Here is a 25,002-nt window from a genome sequence, read left to right as displayed (position 1 = left end):
TAATGGGGAAGCTTTTCAAGTCTCTCTTTTGCAGTCAGTTTCTGTCTTACCATAAACTATCAACTCAGCTTCTCACCCATTTCAGATTAGGGAGAAAAACATGTACAAAATAGTTGATAAAACCATCTACAAACAAGCGTTCAGCCCTGAGACCCTGATCAGATGTTGGAATGAGTGTCTGGACAAGTCTTCCTTTCACAACAGGAGAATGCAAGTGGAAGAGTTTAACAAGAAGAATTACTGGAAGAAGAAGGGCATGGCAATCATCCCCATGAAGTTTTCAATTGGTTTTGCTGCAACAAGCTATCATCAGGTAAGGCTTTTCTACGTGGTGAATAACCCTCACATCAGATGCACTTCTTGCCCTGTGAGCTCACGTTGACTTTGGGAGAGGGTCACATTTCCCAGGCACCAAGCCCCTCCCTCCCCCAGCACCTGGGAGAAATGTAAGAACTCTCCTGAGCAGCATCCCCATCTACAAGCTCGTTCAACACAGTGCAGTAGAAAAAATGTCTCGGTGTCAGAAAATGGCATCAGCAAGCCTGCTACCAGCATGGCTGCCAGGACGCAGCAGTGACCACAACCCCCACCCCACCCCACCCCACCCCAAATCATCCCTGTGCCAAAGGGAATGAGAGCCCACAAGGCCTGGGGTGCTGAGCTCTCTGAGCCCAGGCATTACGGCTTGGGCAGGGAGTGGGGCCTCTCTCGGTCTGTGCCCCAGACCCCTCAGCTCTCCTCAGTGCCCCAAAGTCTAGGCAGAGAGGTCACTGCATGTTGTCCTGACAAGCTGGCTGTTTCCAGCCACCTCTCCCGGGAATCTGTGTCAATTCTAGTGGGGAAACAGGGGTGCATGGTCCAAAAATCCTTCCAGGTAGATTGCAAAAGGAAGAGGCAAGTCACTCAGAGGCCACATCCAGAAGGGAGGAGGAAAGGTGCAAATAGATGAGTCCATTAAATAACACAGGACTGGTACAGACAAGTGTTCCCAGCAATCCCAATGGGTCCCATATGGGAAAGCTGTTTACAAAACAGGGAAGTGGTATTGCCTCCCCATTATTGTCCACCAGAAGCAGAGACTCCACAACTGGAAAAATCTTATGTGCATTAGATCTAAATCTAAATCTAAAAATACATTAGATCTCGGGGGCGCCTGGGTGGCTCAGTTGGTTAAGCCACTGCCTTCGGCTCAGGTCATGATCCTGGAGTCCCGGGATCGAGTTCCGCATCGGGCTCCCTGCTCGGCGGGGAGTCTGCTTCTCCCTCTGACCCTCCCCCCTCTCATGTGCTTTCTCTCTCTCATTCTCTCTCTCTCAAATAAATAAAAATACATTAGATCTCCCTGTGCGTATACCATTGAAAGCATTTTCCCACTTACACCCAACTACCAGCAGCCAATAGACACATGCGCGTGCTCACACCACAGAAGCTGCCCTGTCCAAGGAAATCCTTCTTAGGGAGTAAAGCAGTTGCCCCCAAACCCTAAGCAACTGGAGTCAGGTGGACCTAAGAAATCCTTGGCCCTGCCACTTACTAGCTGTGTAATATTGAGCAAGTTATTTAACCTCTCCGAGTCTCAGCTTCCTCAATTATAAAATGAGAATAATAATCCTTTCTCTTAGGATTGATGAGGACTCAACAAGCTAATAAATGTAAAGCACTTGGCAGGGTTACCGGAGCACTGTGTAGTTATCCAAGGCAGCCCACACCCCTTCCCCAGGAGATCTCAGACACACCTCGCAGGGCTGTGGCTCCTCCAGCAGGTAGGATGAGACTCCCCGGTCTCCTGAGTCACACTCCTGTTCAGGTCCAGCATGCCTGTTCTGGGCAGAGGTGCAGGCAGGTTGACCGTTACACCTACGGGCCTGGACTAATTCAACAGCTGGAGCATAAGTTATTCTAGATATCTGCCTGTGTGGGTTTTTTTCTCTGACACCAAATGTTGTGTTTTTTTCTGCACCAATCCTCCAACACCAACTGAGTGTGCAACAGAGTTCAATTCAATTCTGACACTAACTACCCAGAGTTAGCACAGACCGCACAGATCAAGGGCTAAGTCCCACAAGACTGCCTCATTTCCGATACCAGCAAAAGTAGGGTGCCCAAGCTATTCACACTTCTGTCCAAGCAACTACAAATTCAGGGGTTTCCACTACCCACCTCACTTAGGTTTGATATTTGCTAGAGCAACTCGCAGAACTCAGGAAAGCACTCTACTTACTATTATGACCAGTTTGTTATAAAGGATACCACCCAAGAATAGCCACATGGTAGACATGCATGGGGCAAGTTCTGTGAGAGGCAAATGGGGCTTTCATGCCCTTCCCCTCCAGCTTGTGGCTGTGGTCACCAACCCAGAAGCTCCCAGAACCCAGTTGTTCATGGGTTTTATGAAAGTTTCATTACATAGTCACAGTTGATTAAATCATTGGCCATTGGTGACTGAACTCAATCTCTAGTCCCTCTCCCCTCCCTGAAGTTCAGAGGGTGGGGCTGAAAGCTGGAACCCTCTAACCTTGTGTTTGGTTTTTCTGGCAACAATTCCCATCCCCTAGAAGCTGTCTAGGCTTCTCCCAAGAATGATCTGAGTAGCAGACAAAAGACAGTAAATTCCCAGGATTTTTGGACCTCTGTGCCAAAAATCAGGGACAAAGAACATATATTTATTTTTTTTATTTTTTATTTATTTATTTATTTTTTTTTTTTTAAGATTTTATTTATTCATTTGAGAGAGAATGAGATAGAGAGAGCATGAGAGGGGGGAGGGTCAGAGGGAGAAGCAGACTCCCTGCCGAGCAGGGAGCCCGATGCGGGACTCGATGCGGGACTCGATCCAGGGACTCCAGGATCATGACCTGAGCCGAAGGCAGTCACTTAACCAACTGAGCCACCCAGGCGCCCCTATTTTTTTTATTATACAACACTTCCCCTCACCTGGATGGCTGCCCCTCACATAAACCACAGTCTACTCTCTGCCATCATCCATGTGAGCCAACTTCCTTACCTCGCCACACACACACACACACACACACACACACACATCCTTAAATCAAGCAACGACTTTAAAGCTCTATTTGAAAGGCCTCCAGCTTCTTCACAGAGTTCCAAATTGATGCATCCAAGAATCACCAGGCTAAGAGTTGAAATGTGTTATTTCAGGGCAGCTGATGACTCACAAAGCTGGAACACCTACTCTCCAAACTAGGCATGGGGAGCACTGTCAGAGGGAGTCAAAAGGCCCACGATGATAAATACTATTATTAACATCTATAAGCCTGGGTGCCCCAAAGCTCCTCTAAGCCATTCTGAGACAGAATAGACTGAAATCCTAATTCCTCCCCCTTTTTCCCTCCTCCTCCTGGAATGAAAAATAACACATTTCCATTTGTCCAATTCAACATTTATTTAGTGTTTCTGTGATTCAGACTTGCTCTAAGTTCTCTACAGGACACAAAACTGAACGAGACCAAGTGCCCTTCCTCCCTGAGACTCTCACAGAAGAGCTGGTCACTCCCTGTATTCATTTCCTGTGGCTGCACATAAGAAAGTACCACAAACTGGGTGGCTTACAACAAATTTATGCTCTCCCAGTTCTGGAGGCTTGGAGTTCAAAATCAAGGTGTCAGCAGGGTAATGCTCCTCAGAAGCCCCCAGAGGAGAACACTTCCTTGTCTCTTCCAGCTTCTGGTGTCTCCTAGTATTCCTTGGCTTGTGGCCATGTCACTCCAATTTCTGCCTCCATCTTCACGTGGCCTTCTTTGTTGTGTGTCTTCACACAGTCTCATATAAGAACACCAGTCACTGAATTTAGAGCCCACCCTAATCCACTATGACCTCCTCTTAACAATTTTATCTACAAAAACTCTATTTCCAAAGAAGGTTGCATTCTGAGGTTCCAGGTGGACAGGAATTTGCAGGGGACACTAATCAGCCCAGTTCACCCCTGTAAGAGGAAGTGCAGAGAAGCAGGTAACTGACCCTTCCCAGATGGGAATGAGAAGTGTTTGGGAAGCTTTCCCAGAACGGAGATCATAGGTGTGGGTCTGACGGCTGGGGAGCAGGCCAGGAAGGGAGAACAGCATAAGCGTGAGCACAGGTCAGGAAGGAGCAGCAGTAAGGCAAAGCAGGAAAAGACAGCGATGGAACTGGAAAAGTACACTAGACCAAATCCTAAAAGACCTCATATTGTAAAAAGGAGCTAGGCTTTCCCATACAGACAATGGGGGATTTGGGCCCACCTTGCCCAGTGGTGAGCCCTTCTTCCCTTTTATGATTCCATTCAGTTGTCACTTTGGGGAACCCCTCCCCAAGCTTCTCAAAAGCAGTTCGATCTGTCCTCCCAGGTCCCTAGGGCCCCTTATATCATGCCCATTGCCTCACAAATCATTCTGCATTATGACTTGCTCTCTACCCTGTCCCCCCATTACAGTGGGAGCTACTAAATGTTGAGGAAGAACCACATCTTGTTCATCTGTGTATATCCAGAGCTGAGCGCAGATTGGAACATAACATGTGTCAAGTACTTAACAAATGTTTAATTAGTTAGCTGAACAGTCAGCCAGAGACTTTAAGAAGGGGAGTAACTTTCAAGTAGTTGGAACCAATACTCATAACTCCTGAGTATCCAAAGGGGCGCCTATTAAAACCAGGTTCCTGGGACACCTAGGTGGCTCAGTCAGTTAAGCATCCAACTCTTGGTTTCAGCTCATGTTCTGATCTCAGGGTCGTGAGATTGAGCCCCATATTGGGAGATCGAACCCCATGTCGGTCTCCGTGCTCAGTGTGGGGTCTGCTTGAGATTCTTTCCCTCTCCCTCTCCCTTCCCTCCCCCACTCACGCTTGCTCATGTATGTGCTCTCTCTCTCTCAAATAAAAAAATAAAATCTTTAAAAATTTTTTAAATAAAAAAAAATAATAAATAAATAAAACCACATTCCTAAAAGGAATGTTCTTTTCAGGTGACTTCTGCACAGAACAGAACTAAACTTCAGAATCCCACCAGGAAAGCTTGCTTCTCTGACCCTCTGACGGGGGTCTCACTACCTCATTTGTTTATATTCAATCTCACTAAACTTGCACTGAGTGGTGCCTTCTGGGTTGTTTTACTAGGCAGCTGCTCTCGTTCATATCTACACAGATGGCTCTGTACTGGTCACACATGGAGGCAACGAACTGGGACAAGGTATTCACACCAAAATGCTGCAGGTAAGCTACATAAAATTAAGTCGTTGATCTCTCTATACATTGTTGACATGCCTGACATTTGGCACTAATTTTAGGGGAGATGATCAAACCCTAAGATCTTGACTATTTGATTGAAAAACTTCTTCCATATCAAATGGAATGTCTGAGGTAGCAGAAACCCCACGTATGTACAAATAGTCCTAGAGCATGGCCAGGCTTTATGGGTGGAGGTGGTTGTTAGTGAAAACACCACTAATGAGCCCCTGGAGCACTGTGGTAGGTGCCCCACGCAGACTTTACCTAGAGTAGGAGTTTCTCAGCTTTTCTATTTTGAGACCAGTATGCATGATTTCTAAAGTTTGGACAACAACATTAGGTTGCTAATATACATTTTGGACAAGTAAGGACAAGTAAGTCATCAACTGTTATCATGCTATAATTTTTAAAGTATATTTTAACACACACACATACATATGCATGAAGTAGGAAGATATCTCAAGAGGAAAAAAAAAGAAGAATCCTTTAAATTGAATAAATTTCACTATGACAAATTTATTAGATTATTATAGTACACATCCACAGCTTTGGACTATCCAGCCCCTTAGCTCCTTTGGAATACACCCCCTACATTCCATAGAGTCCTAAAGGACTCCTCAATTCTGGTACCTTTTAGCCCCATTTCCCTCCTTTCCCCAACTCCTGCCACAGATAGAGGCGCAGGTGTCAGGCCTAGCTGGTCATGGCTCCTGAGCCCACTGGCTGCAGGGATGGGTCCAGGGGGAAGGCACAGGACCAAGATCCTTTCCTGGGACTGATGCGTAGATGCTGACGGAGAAGAACTAGCATGTCCTTGTGGTTGCTGAGCTCCTCTGCTCTAAGTCAGGGGATGTCAGAGGCAATTTTCCTGTGCCATCGAGGAAGCATGCCTGTTCTTGGAAATAACATAGCCATCGTGGGAAGAAAAGCAAACGTGAGAGGCAGCGAGAGGTCGCTGATAATACCAGAAAGACTTAGATGCATATATATGTGACATAGTCTCCACTTGTCCTTCCCATGTAGGGGACCCAATACATTCCCTTTGGCTCTTCATCACCAAGAACCAATAAAATTGTCCTTTTTTTTTTTTCATTTTGCCTCTTGCTGGGGAAACTTAATCTTACAACAGCATTACTCTCTAGATTAGCACTTGGGAACAAGTCCATAACTGTAGACGTCTGGAGAAAGTGTTCTTGCCAAAACTAAAAGACAAAAGAAACCAAAATAATGCTTTTTCTCTTCCTTCCTTCCTTCCCTCCCTTTCTTTCTCTCTTTTTTATTCTTTGTGATTAAATATCTTTCTTTCCACGTGTCTGCTAGAGAGACTGGAAGAAAAAGAACAGAAAAGAAAACAGTGAACAGCAAATGCTAGAAGAGTATAAACAGGAGGGAACAAATAGAAGACAAGGGGGAGAATCAAAAGATAAGGTGGGATGAGGGCAAGAGAGAAGATAGGCCCTCAGGGTCATTTGAAATTCATTGGATGCTCATGCCAACAGATTTAAGACCAACCTTTGAACCAGTCAGTCCGATCTCTCTCTTCCTGCCAATGCCACCAAATAAAACTCAGAAACAAAGGAAATCCTTCACATCCTAAACACACTAAGTTTGAATGGAAGAACCATTTTGGAATCCTACCAAGAAAACACTTTAAAAATCAGCGTGAGGCTCTACTAAGAAGTGGTTTTCATTTTTTAAAGACACATTATTTTAGGCTTTCAAGGATTTCATGGATGTAATAAAAATGGTAGTATTTTTTAATTAAAAAAAAAATGACTCAACTCTTCCTAGAAAACTTTGCCGGACTTGAAAATATTTATTTTTCACATAGGTGGCCAGTTGTGAATTAAAAATACCCATGTCTTCTATGCACATCTGTGAAAAAAGTATGGCCATGGTGCCCAACACCATGGCTACCGCCGCTTCCATTGGTTCGGATGTCAATGGCAGAGCCATGCAGGTGCTGTCCCCTGTCTTTCCCTTCCGAACTTTTTCCATATTGCTGGTTTGCTTAGCTGGATACAGACACAGCAGTTGGCTTCAGAGAAGTCATCTGTGGCAGTAAACATAGTCTCGGGATAACCAAAATGTCAGGAGAGTGGACTAGTTTGAGTAGGCTAAACTGAGGTGACACACAGACACATAGTATACAGTGCCTCAAACACGACAAAAGTCCCTTCCTTGCACATGTAATGGTCCAGAGGGAGCTTTCGTCATTGGAGTACCCTGAGATTAATGGCAATTCCTCCACCTTCAACATGTGGCTTTCAAGCCTGCCCTGAGCATCATCATCAGGGAAGAAGCATGGAGGTCAGACCTGGAAGTGATGCAAGTCACTTCTCCTAATCATCCACCAGCAGAACAAGTCTCGGGCCATGTCTAAGTGCAAGGGAGGTTGGGGAAATGTGGAGGAGTACACCATAGGCCCAGCTACTATGGAACAAGGGGAGAATGGAGTTTGGTGAATAAACAGTCTGTCGCGGGGAGAAACAAAGAAGAAATCTGGGTACCGAGTAATGCAGGGCTGGGCAAGTCTCTGACACAAACAAGTTCTTGCAGGCAGAACACCAGCTCAGTGGATCTGGTTCAATTAAAGTGTTTCCATCAGTGCAATTCAACCGCAGCGCTCATACCTATCCTTTGTATTTATTTTCTGATATTTTTAAAAACTGCTAAATTTTCACTTTTTCAGAATAGACTATGACTCCCATATTCCTTAATTCACAGATCTGATCGCATGTACTTTTTTTTTTTAAGATTTTATTTATTTCTTTGACAGAGAGAGACAGCCAGAGAGGGAACACAAGTAGGGGGAGTGAGAGAGGCAGAAGCAGGTTTCCTGCTGAGCAGGGAGCCCGATGCGGGGCTCAATCCCAGGACCCTGGGACCATGACCTGAGCCGAAGGCAGACGCTTAATAACTGAGCCACCAAGGTGCCCCTGATCGCAAGTACTTTTGAAGTGATGTCATGTTTCTGTTATAAAATGTCCACCTTTTCCTTTTTTTTTCTTTTTTTTTTTAAAGATTTTATTTATTTCTTTGACAGAGACATAGCGAGAGAGGGAACACAAGCAGGGGGAGTGGGAGAGGGAGAAGCAGGCTTCCCCGCGGTGCAGGGAGCCCGATGTGGGGCTCGATCCCAGGACCCTGGGATCACGACCTGAGCCGAAGGCAGACGCTTAACGACTGAGCCACCCAGGCGCCCCTGTCCACCTTTTCCATTGGGATGTTGTGGAGAGGCATATTCTCAGAACACTGCACTTATGCTACCAAAAGGAACCACTTTTAAATCCATCTGATCTTCACAGAGACACTTGTTAGGGGCTTTTTCACTCAGAACAAATGTGTAGGAAACTTCAAATTCTTGAGACCCAGTTTTGGGCAGGATCAAACATAAGATAGGAATAGCTCAGTGCGTATGGGGGTTGTCAACGCAAACTAAGCATTAACCCATCTTCTAGAGCTTTATGTTTCTGTGTTAAGGATCAGAAACCTTGCGGATCTAGATTATTATAAAGACAAATTTAGTTATCTTCTCACTTCACACCCAAAACCAAGGCCTTCGTTACAGTAGTTTGATGGTGGATGGATAAACAGATGGAAGGATGGACAGAGACTTGAATAATATTTCAGACCTACAGGAATATTGGCATGTTATTGTTGCAGACTGGAAAGCACAAATTAGAATGAAAATAAGATGTTTTGTTCCTTTGATTTTAATGGCTGGAAAATACAAAAGAAGGTGTAAGTTAAAAATGTAGAAAAAGAGAAGGAATTAAGAGCACAAATAGAAAGGAGACCTGAAAGTAGAAATTCAGCTGAGCCCGTCTTTTCATAGGAAATGAACCAGGGAGGTTTAAAAAACAAAAAACAAACAAAACAAAACAAAACAAAACAAAAAAACCCTGCAGTAACTGATACTCTCAAGGTCAGGGACTGTGTTGTTATTGTCTCTGTGTTCCCAATGTATCAGTATCAAGCACTCCAGAAACATTCACCAACCTAACCAATTATCAATTACTCTTCTTCCACACAAATCCCAACCACCGGGCTCTTCTCTAATGAGGCTTCATTTCTTTACCCCTTCAAGAACGCTTGTCAGATCCTTCTGAAATGCCTTGAGCCCATCATTAAGAAAAATCCAGAAGGTACGTGGGAAGACTGGGTAAGTGTTCCTCTCTGTTTGTGATGACAAATGAGAAAACACTCCAAAGCAGGGCCGAGAGCATCACAGCAGCATACAGCCCCACCACACACAGAAGTTTTTCTAAGAACAGACTTCTACAAAAGGGCAGGATCATGAAAGGCTGAGACAGCTTCTCCATGCTGTATACCAGGTACATGTATGTGAGAGAGTGCCCAGGGAACAGCATCACTGAGAGGAGGAATGGAAACGTATGAAGAACACCTAGAAGGCCTTACCCATTCCGTTTACATAAGAAGAGGAAGAGACTTAGTCTTCCTAAGCCATAAGAAAAAAAAAATTGTTGTTTTAAATGGGGTGGAGGAAAACCAAAAGGCCTAACTGCTATTAAACATGTCTCAAAGGAAATGACTCATCTAATCCAACTTTACAGCATCCTTTATCTTATCTCATTAGAACAGTTATCTCTCACACACACACTTATCTAGAGTTCTAACACTGAGAAACGAAGCCCCAAAAATACCTTGTGAACTCAGCCCCCACATCATGGATGTACAGCAGGAAATCTATTTTATTTGTTTAATTCAGACATCTCAACCCAATCAGAAGGAAATTGTTAGTGTACCAGCTGAGGAAAAAAATATTAAAATGAGTTCCATTATTGGTAACAAAGCACCAGCAACAATTATCAGATGTCAATTTTGATATAGGGAATATTTTCATTTTCACCTCTCAGATAATGTATCTATTTTCTTCTGAGTAAATATGCCCATTCTGCAGATAGAAGCTGCTTTTGAACAAAGAATCAGTCTTTCGGCCACTGGATACTTCAGGTAAAAATTACAATAATGTCTGGGCTTAGCTGAGAAAATATAAGGTAACCCAATTGCTCTGGGCCTTAGGTCCCTTATTTGTAAAACAGGTTTTTATTATGTGATCAATGAGGTCCCTTCTAAGCCTAAAATTATATGATTTTATGTAAGCCTTTGAACTATGTCCAGAGAAATACTAAATAATAAAAATACCCTTATTGGGTAAAAAAAATTTTTTTAATATGACTTAGAACATCTGATCATCATTTACTATTCATTGTTGAGTAGTAAAAAAATAGCATCATTAGAAACAACTTCCAACTCAGTTTTACAAAGCTCCCTTCCTTTACCATAAAACCTTTCTGTTTTGAAGCTCCTCTCTGGGCAGGAAGAGATGCGTAGGATAATCACCAATCCTCATTTGTGCAGTTTCTGTCAGTGGGAGGCCCTCAGTCAATTCATGTTCACTGAATGAAGCACAAAGAGGAGAACTGGTTGTCGAGTTCAGGAAGTGTATGACATCAGTTTTATGATCTAGTGAAACAAATCACCAAACTAAACACACACATGCACAGAGAAAGAAAACACTAAAGCAATTTTTTTATGAAGGAAGGAAGGAAGGAGGAAGGTAACAGCCCAGCCCAGTGCCCTGTACTTAATGAGCTCTAAATTTCTGAGTTCAGTTACCCGAGAAGAGAGCAAATCAGCCCTCTAGCCCAGTACATCTTCCATTGTACATTAATGCACTGAATTACGTGCCCTTTTTTACCATCCCTGAATTACCATCACTTCCCCAGTTAGCACAGTCTAGGGGGGCCCTTTGGGAATGCTGATAAAATCGGTTAAGGTTCTCAATCCACAGAGCTAAAGCTCAACCCCTAAACCATGGATACAGACACACTGGGAGGCCCAGACCAAAACAGTCTATTGGATTCTCTCTCTTTTTGTCATCCTAACTGTAGCACAAAGAGTAGATCTTAAAAGTCCTCATCTCATGAAAAAAAAACTTTTTTAACCATGTGTGGTAATGGTAACTATGTTAACTAGACTTATTGTGATAGTCATTTTACATACAAATATCAAATCGTTATGTTGTACACCTAAAACTAATATAATGTTATATGTCAATTATATCTCAATTAAAAATTAATTTAATTTAATTTAAAAAAAAATTTTAAAGAAGTAGTCAAAAAAGAATTGTTCATGACAGCCTAAAATGCATTGTTTTTTATTCCATTTCAGACAACAAAGTTGCTTTCCAAAGTTTTTGCCAAGAAAAAAAGGGGTCTGTTCCTAAAGTAAGGTCAAGTTATCTAATCCTGAAGGAATAGGTCATTTAGTAAATTGTCTTGAGTAAACATCTGAGAGCACATAACAATGTGATGTTTCTCTAAAGTTAGTTATCCCAAGGGTACTACTGTCCCTAACAAATAGATGGGGGAAGGGTGTGAAAATAATTTTTTTTTAATATTTTATTTATTTGAGAGAGAGAGAGAAACAGCATGAGAGGGGAGAGGGTCAGAGGGAGAAGCAGGCTCCCTGCTTGGTATAAATCCCTGCTTCTCCCTCTGACCCTCCCTACTCTCATGTGCTGTCTCTCATTCTCTCTCACACAAATAAATAAATAAAATCTTTTAAAAAAAAAAAAAAGCTAACAACTTCCAAAAAAAAAAGTTAACATCTACCATAAAAGATAAACCATGAATATACCTCAGATATCATTCTCAGAATAGAGAAATTACAGAAACCTGAAATAGAATATAGTATACCCAGTAAGAAACTCTTAACTATAGGAAACAAACTGAGGGTTGCTGGAGGGGAGAGAGGTGGGGGGATGGGGTAACTGGGTGATGGGCATTAAGGAGGGCTTGTGATGTAATGAGCACTGGGTGTTATATGCAACTAACGAATCCCTAAACTCTACATTTGAAACTAATGATACACTATATGATAACTAATTGAATTTAAATAAAATAAGTTATAAAAAATATATAGAATATCCAAAGCGTAGTAATTGTTAGGAAATTTACAGAATGGACCAATGACACATCTAAATTCCATATACAGATTATTCCAACATCATCTTGAACCATTTTAGCTGAAACTAGAAACGATCAATTTACGTAAAATAGGAAGGAATTTGCAAATACTGCCTTGGAAATCTTATCAAAATGTCTTTTATTGCCCCAATGTTAGTAAATTTGTCCATAACTTAAATTTTATATAAATAAGATAGAAAATACAGTAAAAGAAGGGATGTCTGGAGAGCAGTCACCCTCACATTCCACTTGAGTTCATCCTTAGGATACGTTATATCCCCATTTTCACTCTAGATCATTGTGAAGAAGTAAACCTATGAAAATAGGAACAGATTGTTCATATGATAATATTAAAACTGTCTTTCCTAATGCTTTTCACATCACGGTACATATAGATAATGATAATATTTGCACGGCACATTTACAAACAAGGACCTCATGTTGGCAGGTAACCAGCCTGAGAATCTTGCCCCAGACCCCTCAGAAGTCCAAGTGTCAGGGTCCTGACACACCTGTAACCCATTCAAGGCTCCACACTCAGTGGAAAGCTGTTCTTAAACTTTTTTTAAAAAGGATTTTGTTTATTTGAAGGAGAGCGAGCGAGTGAGCATGAGCAGGGGCAGGGGCAGAAGGTGAGGGAGAAGCAGACTCCCCGCAGAGCAGGGAGCCTGACATGGGGCTCAATTCCAGGACCCTGGGATCATGACCTGAGCCGAAGGCAGATGCTTAACCGACTGAGCCACCCAGGGGCCCCTGGAAAGCTGTTTTTAGAAATCAACTAATTTTTCTGATCCTCCGCCCTGAAGGTGGTATTGCCAGATTTGTTGCTAGCAAATAAAAATACAGGATGGCTGGTTAAATTGGAATTTCAGATAAACAACAAATAAATTTCTGATATAAATATGCTCACTGCAGCATTGGGGACATACTTATTTTATCTGGCAATTCTATCTGAGGGCCTTGGTATAAATCCCTGAAGAAACAAATCTCACAGGGATATTCCAGAATTTATGGTACCAGTAAAGTTAAAATCTGGTTGTCCCTGTGCCTTCCTTATTACTGGCTGAGGTCCAGTCATTGTGGTATCACTTCAGCCCTTGAAATAGTTTATTCCTTGAAGAGGCAAAACTTCTTTTTTTTTTTTTTAAAGATTTTATTTATTTATTTGAGAGAGAGAGAATGAGAGAGAGCATGAGAGAGAGGAGGGTCAGAGGGAGAAGCAGACTCCCTGCGGAGCAGGGAGCCCGATGCGGGACTCGATCCTGGGACTCCAGGATCATGACCTGAGCCGAAAGCAGTCGCTTAACCAACTGAGCCACCCAGGTGCCCCAAAACTTCTTTTAACTAAAGGGAAATCAGAGAAATTAAATGACAGGCCTGGTGCTGCTGGCCACCTGTGGGTGCTGAGCCAGAACGTGTGCCCGTCGCATCACTGCACAGCCTTCCCTTCCCACTGTCCAACACCCTTCATGCAAAATATACCAGTTTTCAAGGTGGAAATAAATCCAACGCCCACTCTGAGGTGTGTCCAACCTCCTGCCCTATCTGTTGGGAATAAATGGAGGCTGGTCCCAATGCCCACAGAAGGTTGTCTGAAAGGTCAACATTTGAGTCAAAAGAGAACTGTCAACCCAAAGGACTAGATAGAAAGGAGGAGCCCAGCTAGTAAGCCTAAACGGAGAATGCCGATGTTGTCAGAACAAGCACAGGACATGGGGGCACAAGGAAAGCCCAGAGATATTCCCGAGATAGACCACTGGCACATACGGGCTTTCTGTGGCTCCTTAACAACCCGTCTGCACGAGCCCGGTGCCAAAACATAAGGGCCAAATTAGTGTGATGTTTCTCAGGGAAGGAAAGAGATTAGCATAGTCAAAGGTAGTGTCAACGTCTTCCCTTCATATGTTCCAAGATCTTTGAAATCTCCAATTTCATACATGCCACTATGGCTACATGATTTCCTCCATAAATCAGCAATAATACCACCCCCATCAAATCATCACGAGGACTTGATGAGCTCGTGAGTTGTAGCAGAACCACAAATCCAGGTTTAGAATCAGATGAGCAACCAGGATCAATTATTCACTAAGTGACACTCAAAGGCACTCACATACCATGGACTTTGGAGTCACTTAAGAAGTCAAACCAGGGGTGCCTGGGTGGCTCAGTCAGTTAAGCATCTGCCTTCAGCTCAGGTCATGATCCCAGGGTCCTGGGATTGAGCCCCACGTCAGGCTCCCTGCTCAGGGGGAAGCCTGCTTCTCCCTCTCCCACTCCCCCTGCTTGTGTTCCCTCTCTTGCTATGTCTCTCTCTGTCAAATAAATAAATAAAACCTTAAAAAAAAAAAAAAAAAGAGAGAGAGAGAGAAGTCAAACCAGGATTACGTAAGATCTCCTGGGGTCACCGCCAGTCCTAGCACTAAAGTTGAAAAGTTTGGCAGATTTCTTACCACCTCTGATATTGATGAGGTTCAGTGCAGTGTTAATTAACCAGTGAGAGTTCTGGAATAACTGGAGACCTTTTAAATAAATCTTTTTTTTTTTAATTTATTTATTTGACAGAGAGAGACACAATGAGAGAGGGAACACAAGCGGGGGTGGGGGGAGGGAAAAGCAGGCTTCCCGCTGAGCAGGGAGCCCCATGTGGGGCTTGATCCCAGGACCCTGGGATCATGACCTGAGCCGAAGGCAGACGCTTAATGACTGAGCCACCCAGGCGCCCTCTTTTAAATAAATCTTAAGATAATCTTTTTAATTTAAGCTTTTATGGTGAAGTAATTTTCATTTTTGGCAGAAAATCAGAACAGACATCGTCATGGATACATGTTGCAGCCTAAATCCCGCCATTGATATTGAGCAGGTAGGTGCTGGCCCATGGAGATGGATGTCACTTCCTGAAAGTCATTGCCGGGAGACTAAGTACCTCTAAAGAGCACACAGCCTCATAGAGCTTGACATTTTCCCCTTTCAGGTTGAAGTTTCCTTTATTCAGGGAATGGGCCTTTATACCACTGAAGAGCTGAAATATTCCCCGGAAGGTGTTCTGTACTCTCGAGGCCCAGACGAGTACAAAATTCCAACCATCACTGATGTCCCAGAGGAATTCAATGTCTCCCTGTTGCCATCATCACAAACCCCACCAACCATCTATTCATCCAAGGTAAGCGCTCAAACCTACTGCTGTGCAATGTGATCCATCAAGAAGCATGGTAAATGAAAGCAGGTAGACAAAAAAAAATAATAATAATGTCAACCTATATCAGGACCAAATTATAAGAGACTGTTAGAATTTGGAGAAGAATCACCTAGAGAAAAGTGAGATTTAGAGAGGATAAGTGATCTCTGCCTAATGGCCATCCTTGGCCAAGGTCTTTATTTATTAGTATCTTCTTTCACTGGAAATGCTAAAATTTGGTGAAAAGTTCTGATTTGATAGAATAATATTTTCACTTAAGAACCTTAAGACTAAAATATTAAATGGGATTAAAGGCATGATACTACTAAAATTTTGGGAAGAAGTGGCAGCATGGGAAGAATCCTAGACTGGGCCTCAGTGGACCTGGGTTCTTAGCCTAGCCTCACCAGCTCCCTGTGATCATAGATGAATCACTCACCTCTTGGGGGCTCAGGGTCCTCATCCATACCCATAAATGGATCCAGAACAATGGTTCTCAACTGGTCCCCAGGGTACATTTGGCAATGTCTGGAGTTATATCTGGTTATCACAACTACGGTTGTGGAGGGAGGAGATGTTCCTAGTCTGAGTAGAGAGGCCAGGGATGCTGCTAAATAGCCTTCAGTGCACAAGACAGCCCCCCAACAAAGAATTATCTGGCCCAAAATGTCAGTGGTGTCAGGAAGCAAAGACACAAACCGTTAGTAATTGCTAAAGTAGTGGAGCTGCACATGAAAATAAAGGTCAGCATTTCTTATCATTGCTGTATGCAGATTATGTGAAAATCACTCTCAGAGTAGAAACTTTCTTTAGTTTTAAGATGTATTGTTAAAATTTTCCTTTAAGTCTTTTAGGAGACTTCTTACTAGGGGTGATGAATTGATATAAGAGAAAATGAGTTCATCTATATCTGCTGGAATGTTATCATTTCCAAACTGGAGGCTACTGTCAGCCCAGGAACTTTCTCTCATCATATGGTGACAGAACTGGAGGGTGGAGAGGTGGTTGGGGTGCAAATTTGAAAGGAAGGACAATCAGCATCCCCTTTGGGTTCTCATTAGGCTGGAAATCACTCAAAGAGCAGCATTCAGGCCACCTAGAGCAATGGGACAGGCAGGACCTGTGAGTCCTATGGTTGTGACCAGCCACTCATAGGCAGACCCTGAGGAAACTCATGGGTTTACAGGTGCCCCATAGAGTATATTCTGTAATAATAACAGGGACCTACCGAGTACCAGGCACTGTGCTAGGAGCTTTTGTACTTGCTAAACTTTACAACACCCTGTAGCGTAAATATCATTGCCTGAATTTCACTGATAAAGGAACAGAGGCTCAGAGAGATAATCTTACCCAGAGAAACAGAGGGAGTAAGGGCCAGGTTTCAAACTTCATGTCTCTAGCTTAGGGTTGCAAATTGGGGGCCCACTGGCCGAATCTAGGCCACAGATGTGTTTTTCTGTGACCCACACAGTGTTTTTAAAAATCAGGGAATTGTAGGGGTGTCTGGGTGGCTCAGTTGGTTAAGTGTCTGCCTTCAGCTCAGGTCATGATCTCAGGGTCCTGGGATAGAGCCCTGTATTGGGCTCTGCATTCAACAGGGAGTCTGCTTGAGATTCTCTCTCTCCCTCTCCCTCTCCTCTTCCTCCTCTCTCTCTCAAATAAATACATCTTTAAAAATCAGGGAATTGTACATTAAAATAAGAATATCTAAATTCTCTTGAAAAATTGGATGATCTGGTAATTTTGGCTACATTTTTAGAAGACACCAATGGCCCCTTTAGACAGGACATGGGGCTATCTCTACTTCACCATAATTCCCACTTTTCTTTGCTGTCCTTCAACTGCCCACATCCTCTCATTTATATTACCTGATTGTTCCTTGCAGATGATGGGCTTGCAACCCATCATCTGGTACCCAAATCTGTACTCTTCTAGAGTACCCTACCTCCCCTGATGCTGGAGTCATAACGAGGCATTTTTCTCTCTGCTCATGAAGTTGGCCATTGAATGTGCTTCCCTAAGTAGGATACCACACAGGGTGCCTGGGTGGCTCAGTCAGTTAAGTGTCTTCAGTTCATAATCCCAGGGTCCTGGAATCGAGTCCAGCATCGGGCTCCCTGATCTGCAGGCAGCCTGCTTCTCCCTCCGCTCCCTCCTTCTCTCTCTATCTCTGTCTCTCATGCATAAATAAATAAAATCTTAAATAAATAAATAATAGGATGCCCCCCAACACACACACACACACACACACAAGGTGCGTGTGCATCCACCTTTCCTATAGAACAAAGATTTAACCTAGACAGCATTACAGATATGGGAAGTTCAGGTGGTATTGCGATTTTTAAGAGTACTCAAGCTTCATTCAGTCAATAAGTTACTGAACAAATTATTGTGAGCAAGACACTGTGCTAGGAGTTAGGGAATACAACGGTGAATAAAGACCTGGGTCCTGAAATATAGTAGCTTGTAACCTAGTATAGAAAATTCTAAAACAAATGTGCTTTCTTCCAGGGCCTGGGGGAGTCCGGGATGTTCCTGGGCTCATCTGTGTTCTTTGCCATCACTGACGCGGTGGCCGCAGCATGCAGGGAAAGAGACATAGCTGAGGACTTCACAGTGAGGAGCCCAGCAACGCCAGAATGGGTTCGAATGGCCTGTGTAGATCGGTTCACAGAGATGGTATGGAATTATTGATTATTTTCCTAAAAGGTGGCTTTTCTATCTCTTGTTTCTTAGACCTCTAAGGTAAATTCATAACCTAATCTGATCAAATTACAAGGTCAAATTATAAAATGTAAGCTTATCAAAGTATTAAGAGGCGGGGTGCCTGGGTGGCTCAGTTGGTTAAGCGGCTGCCTTCGGCTCAGGTCATGATCCCAGGGTCCTGGGATCAAGCCCGCATCGGGCTCCCTGCTCAGCGGAGAGCCTGCTTCTCCCTCTCCCTCTGCCTGCCTCTCTGCCTACTTGTACTCTCTCTGTCAAATAAATAAATAAAATCTTTTAATAAAAAAAAAGTATTAAGAGGCTAAAAATAAATCACACAAATACCTTGTGTATATGTAGCAATTCTAAATTTTTAAAAAGCATTTCTACATCTGTTATTTAATTTGATTGTCTCGGCAACCCTGAAGTAGGATGATTTATCATGCTTCAAAAACTAATAGCTAAATATGAAACAACTGGATGATTTCATTGAACCATTATATTTCCTCCCTCTATCCCACCTAGCCTATCCTACTCTTAAGAAAAACAAACACAAAAAATAATCCATGTATCATGTAGCTACATTTGATAATATACTGTCCGTGTTCCCAGTACAAACACAGAGTACACAGTCTACCTTTCCTTGAGAAATAACAGGATCTTATTACCAGCTGCCGCTTTTCCACTTCATGACAATGCCTCCCAGCCCAGGAGAGGGAGTCACCTGCTAGATGCCCATGCACACAGCAATCCCAGCCTGCTGAATGCTGGAGAGTCACCACCAGTCATTGAGTCCGCCTGTGCCCATTTCCTCATAGCATCCTAATATACACATTAACACTAGTTAGCATTGATTGAGCACCGTCCTAGATATTTTACACAGATTATCTCATGAGTCACTACTATAACTCTGTCAGGTGACTGGTATTATTTTCTTCATTTTACTATTGAGGAAACTTTGCCCAAAGTCAAGATTCAAACCCAGACCATCTGGCTCCAGTATAGTATATTGCCTCTTAGAGAGAAAAGAATTGATTCTCTACCTCTTAAAGGAAATTTGTGTTTTCAGATCTATATTGAAAGAAGCCTAAATACTTAAATGACCTCTTCAAAACGTCCAGCTATAGAGTGAAAGAATAATGTGACCCAGGATTTGGAAATACTGCTCAAAAGGAAGTGTCATCATGACACATTTCCTTCCCTTACATGATTCAGTCCTCTTCCCATCTCCAAACCTGACTCAACATTGCTTGTTCTCCAGTCGTACCAACCACCCCGTCTTTCCCACCGAGTGTCCCAGCAATAGCTCTGCCCTCCCAGGCGGCCCCTCACCCGACTGTGCTGTCCACAGAAGGTTTACTATCACCTACCTCAGGTCAGTCCTGCTCAGTTGGCCACGGTCAGGCAACCAGCACTCCTCCACTGCAGGGACCCCTTCCCAGGACTGACTTGGGCCTAGAGGGCCCTGTCCACCTCCTCCCAACAGCAGTGGTCACACGGTAACTGGGGAATCGCTTGATCTCTACCCCAATGCATAAGCACTCCCAACCTTTCAAAAAATGTTCTCAGTCATCTTTTGCAGTAATAAATATCCTTTCCCAAAATGCGGCAGATTAGCAAAACTAAAAACATGCAGCAGCAGGTTCTAATCTTCCTTTCTTGCCCATGTTTAACTTTGTCAGTCTTCAAATGGCCTGGCTCTCAGAAAATGAATTCCTTCATTTCCAAGTTTTTAGGCCATTTTTAATAGTTGGGTTATCTGGCAAAGTCAGTCTGTCACATGCAATGGTAAGAAGTGAATTGCTTGGATTTCAATTACTATTTGGGATTCAGCCTGCCAGGTACCTTGCTCGTGGGAAGGGGCCATATTTTCTCCCAAGTCTGATGGTTTTTTGATAAGACTAATTTAATATGTCTCTGTGGATATAAATCATGTACTAATTTGTATACCCATCAATCAAATGCTCAGGATCAGTGTAAAAGTAACATTACTTTTTTTTTATATTTTATTTTATTTTTTAAAGATTTTATTTATTTATTTGAGAGCAAGAGAGCATGAGCGACTCTCACAAGAGAGCACGAGTGAGAGACCATCAGCCAGTGGGAGGGGCAGAGAGAGAGGGAGAAGCAGATTCCCACTGAGCAGGGAGCCCGATGCGGCACTCGATCCCAGGACCCTGGGATAATGACCTGAGCTGGAGGCAGACACTTAACCGACTCAGCCATCCAGGAGTCCCTTCACATTTTCTAAAACACACCTAAATAGCACCTCGTGTTATAGTCTACATTTGATATATAAACCTCATTTTAGTAACATGTATTATTTTTTATCTTCATAAAAGTAACACATGTCCATTATGGAAAAGTAAGAAAAATATTGCAAAGAATAAGATGAAAGTTAAAATCAGCCATACTCCCACTAACCAGAAATAATCATAACAATTTTGGTATTTAGGGACACCTGGGTGGCTCAGTTGGTTAAATGTCTACCTTCTGCTCAGGTCATGATCCCAGGATCCTGGGATCCAGTCCCGCATCGGGCTCCCTGCTCAGCAGGGAGCCTGCTTCTCCCTCTGTCTGCCGCTCCCCCTGCTTATGCTCTCTCTCTCTCTCTCTCTGACAAATAAATAAATAAAATCTTTTTAAAAAAATTTGGTATTTATATATATTCACACACACTTGTATCATCTCTTAAGTCATAATTATTTATATGTACAATTTATTTACATACTCATTTTCCAAAATTGAGATATCCCTGATATAAATGTTTAAAAAGATTTGAACAGTATAATTGGGAGTGACTTCATGATGAGAGTATGGGCTTCTTCAAATTCTTGACAATAGTTCCGGGATTCAAGAGTTTCTCTGTTCTGACCTCCAGACACCCACAGCAAAGGATAACCAGAAGCCAGCCTTCAGTGGGGCCTCCCAAGGGAAGCAGAGAGGAGGAAGTCCTGACTCTTGGTTTAACAAAGAGGACCAGAAACACACGAAATATAGATCCTGCTACTTCCTGTCACAGGACATGGCAATACTCCTCCATCCATATTGTACCACAAAGCAGGGCCAGACATTGTTCTGGGGGCTGGGAAGTCAGAGTGAATGAAACAGAGAGCAGCCTCTCCATTTGTGGAGCTTACTTTCTAGAAACCCGAAGTCCACCTTCCATCTCTCTAGCCTGGGTCGAAGCAGCCTCTTCGCTGGCCTTCCTATACCTAGTGCAGCTAGAAAGTTGTGGTGTGACAAATATGATCATGGCATTCTAGCATGTACAGAGGTGACAAGGTTCCCATTGCTCTTCAGATAAAGATATAACTTTTTAACTTGCCCTGCCAAACCTATAAATCTGCAAGTCCAGCATGGCCAGCCTCACCCACTTCTCCAGCTATGCATGGTACCCTACCCTGCCTTCTCTCTCCATGCTTGCCACCTTCTGTCTGTTCCTCTTGTCAAGGACAGAGGCCTCCAACAAGCTCTGCCTTCTGCTAGTAACCGTCTTTATCCTTTTCCCAGGCTAATCCCACTCACCTTTCATATTTTTAATCAAATTCAAGAAATCAATTCAATACTTTCCTTTTTGCATATTTTGAAGTACTGGGAGTATACTGGTGAACCAGACTCACAGGTACCTGCTCTCAAGTTGTTTATGGTGTAGCAGAGGAGAAAGACAAATAATTACCGTGAATTGTAAGTGCTTAGCTGACTCTGGGTTATGCCTGTGAATCAATAGAACAAAACTTTTCTAACTTAGCCTTAACCTCTTCTTAAAGTCAAAGAGATCATAGATTTGGCCCCAGCTTTGATCATTCATCATGCAATCATTCATTCATTTTTCTATGCACCAGACACTGCTGGGGAACTAAAGAAACACTGAGCCAGTCAATCCCTGCCCACATGGAGCTTACATTCTACTGGGGAAACCAGACGGTAAATAAGTAAACAAACACACAATATAATTTCAGGTGGTGATAAATACTATGAAGCAAAATAGAAAAATCGGGGGCTAGAATGTGATGGAGAGATTATTTTAGATAATTTTTTATGGTTTATTAGAGAAATTTTCTCTAGGGCATTGACATTTGAGCTGAGGCCTGAATGAAGTGAGGGAGCAAGCATAAAGCTGGTAATGGTATGGTTAGAGAATAGTTAATGCAAAGGCCCTGTGGCAGTTTCATTGGATTCAAAGTAGCATGGGACCAAGTAGCCCTCAAAAATGGCCTTACCTTGTTAGTCTCTGATATTGGTAGAAAAACTTGTAACTAAAAGGCTGTAGTTGTTGTTCTTCCTGGCATAAAGATATCAGAAATAAAAATGTGTGGGGTGCCTGGATGGCTCAGTCGATTAAGCATCCGACTCTTGATTTCAGCTCAGCTCACAATTTCAGGGTGGTGAGATCAAGCCCCGCACCAAACTCTATGCTGAGTGTGGAGCCTGCTTAAGATTCTCCCTCTCCCTCTCCCTCTGCCCCTCCCGCACTTGCTCTCTCTCCCTCTCTAAAATAATTAATTAATTTATAAATAAAAATAAAATTTGTGACTTACCTATCTCCACATCAGGAGGGTGAAATCTGAATAATCCTTATTCCAGCTTCCATTGCAACTAGCCTCTATCACAATCCAGGTCTATATCTTCAGTTCTTTAGAAATTACGATTTGTTCACAAGGCAGGCCTCCTAAAGTTCTCATTACCTGGCTCCTCACACAGACCGGTCTCTTTCAAGCATCTTAGAACAAATCTGAGCCTATATCAGATTTACATTTAATCAAACTACAACATGGTATTTTAACCGAAATACAGTCTACCCTTGAACAACACAGGTTTGAACTGTGGAGGTCCACTTATATCCAGATTAATATAGTACAGCACTGTAAATGTATTTTCTCTTCTTTAAGATTTTCTTTATAACCTCTTCTCATCTCTTACTTTATAATAAGAATACAGTATATAATACATATGTGTTAACTCTGTTATCAGTAACAGAGTTCATTTCAGTCAACAGTAGGTTATTAGTACTTAAGTTTTGGGGGCATCAAAATTATAAATGGATTTTCACCTTCACGGGGGGTCAGCACCCCAGCCCCCACATTGTTCAAGGGTCAACTGTATATAATGATTCACTCTGGCATATAAAACAATACTATGCAAAAAACAAAAACCAAAACAAACTTTTTTGAGAAACAGATATTAACATTCCTAGTATATTTGGCCTTTGAATTCTGTTGTCAAAACACAATTTGTTATGACACATAAGAAGGCAAGAGGTTCAGAAGGTCTGTGTGCCAGAACATGAGCATTGGAAAGTCTAAAACCTCCTCTTGAAATAACCTCCTTTTAACCATAAGGTAAATAACAGCCTGCCTATATCTATTTCTTAAACAGAAATGATGGTCAAACCCTCATTACTTGTCCTTTGGAATTAAATAAAGTAACGCATGTAAGAATATTGTGTAAATACAAGTCACTCTGTAAATATTAAAGTGAAGTTTCCACCAAATACCCATAACTATTAATGACTTTCTTCAAAATATGCCTCTCCCAAAGGGCTTAAAAAGAATTTCCACATTAAATCAAGCTGACCTGCTAAGGGCCGAAAAAAACAACCCTTAAGACTAGCAGCCTCATTTTCACAGATAATTAGCTTTAAGCTTCAACAAAAAGCAGGCCAAAAAAAAAAAAAAATTCTTCTATTTGAACAATCATTTACTATATCAAAGATTGTTTACATCTGTGGCTTTGGTTACCTTGATCAAAGTTGTTGATTATTGTTTTTATCCATGGGCCCTTTCCTAGGTGGTTAACTCCTGGTCAGAACAGTGTTGCTGGTGGTAGGTCCTGCTCAGAGCCCAGCAGAGCAGCCTGGCTCAGCCAGACCCAGCCAGATGATGTTTCTGGCTCAGCCAGACCCAGCCAGATGATGTATTCGCCTTTTTGGTAATGGGAGAAAGAAAAATGTATTTCTTGGAAAATGTGTTTTGTATAGTCACTTAAAATTCCACAAGGGAAAAAAAAGGAAATTTCTCTTAAAGATATACAGAAAATACCTAATTAATACTTTCAAGTTAGAACTTTTCCTTAGAAACAGTGATTTCATCCAAAAAAAAAAAAAAAAAGGAAATCTTTAGGATTCAGAGACAAGAAGAGCTCCACAGCCTTAAAAATTAGAAAAATCCTGCCTTAAGGAATTTGGCAGTAGGACAAATACAAAAACCTTGTTATCACTAGCAGCAAAAAGTATTTATTAAAGTAACTACAACACCGTGGTGCGTAGGGGCTGCCACCATGGGAAGCCATGTAAAGTCAAGGAGCAGATTCAGTTTCCGTCTCCTGGAAGCTAAAATCAGACACTCAGCTTAGAAACAAGTATGTAAACAGGTTTCAGTTCACCCCACATTTTAAAGGGGCAGCTTTATCATGCTGACTCATAAGGAATGCTTGCAACCACAATGAGTGGGTATGTCATGTGTTAGGCGGAGGCCTGACTTTAGAGTAACTTCATGGGAACCAGTCCTTCCATTCTAGACTGGTACCCAGTTCCGATGGCCATGCCTGCCCTGCCCTGTTATTCTGTACAGTTGGTTGGTGTCTGGTTTCTGAAGGCCTTTACCCTCCCCACTCTGCAAACCCTAATGCAGCCTCCTTCCACCTGCTTCCTTCCCTCTGCATCACTAGCACCTTGCCGCCCCCATGCTTCGCTTTCCCTCCCTGCTTCTTTTGTATTTCTGGATGCCCAGGCTCAGTGAGAGTTGGCAGCATTAAAAGTGCCACCTGTTTAGTTCAGTAAAGGGAGCCCTTCCTGCCAGATGAAGGAGAGACATATGAACACTTCCTGCGCTGTGAGCAGCCCGGTTTGCCTACACTGCCGTCAGCTGGTTTGCCCCCAAACACTAGTCCTCAACCACATATCCTGTG

General features: G+C 42.7%; 1 protein-coding gene across 1 annotated transcript in view; it reads left to right on the top strand.

Moving 5' to 3' along the window:
- The window catches only part of LOC118012656 (aldehyde oxidase 2-like), a 77,475-nt gene that overhangs the window by 48,738 nt on the left and 3,735 nt on the right, over positions 1-25,002 (top strand). Inside the window, 10 exon segments of the mRNA XM_035008347.1 lie at positions 86-313; positions 5,110-5,205; positions 7,052-7,180; positions 9,311-9,385; positions 10,145-10,197; positions 11,419-11,461; positions 12,510-12,523; positions 14,991-15,075; positions 15,187-15,375; positions 17,902-18,069. Coding sequence (XP_034864238.1) covers positions 86-313; positions 5,110-5,205; positions 7,052-7,180; positions 9,311-9,385; positions 10,145-10,197; positions 11,419-11,461; positions 12,510-12,523; positions 14,991-15,075; positions 15,187-15,375; positions 17,902-18,069 — 1,080 coding nt within the window.

Source organism: Mirounga leonina, unplaced genomic scaffold (genome assembly GCF_011800145.1).
Source record: "Mirounga leonina isolate KUSES-001 unplaced genomic scaffold, KU_Mleo_1.0 Mir_151, whole genome shotgun sequence".
Taxonomy (NCBI): domain Eukaryota; kingdom Metazoa; phylum Chordata; class Mammalia; order Carnivora; family Phocidae; genus Mirounga; species Mirounga leonina.
The sequence above is the reverse complement of the archived record's forward strand: the minus strand, read 5'-3'. Positions and strand labels throughout refer to the sequence as shown.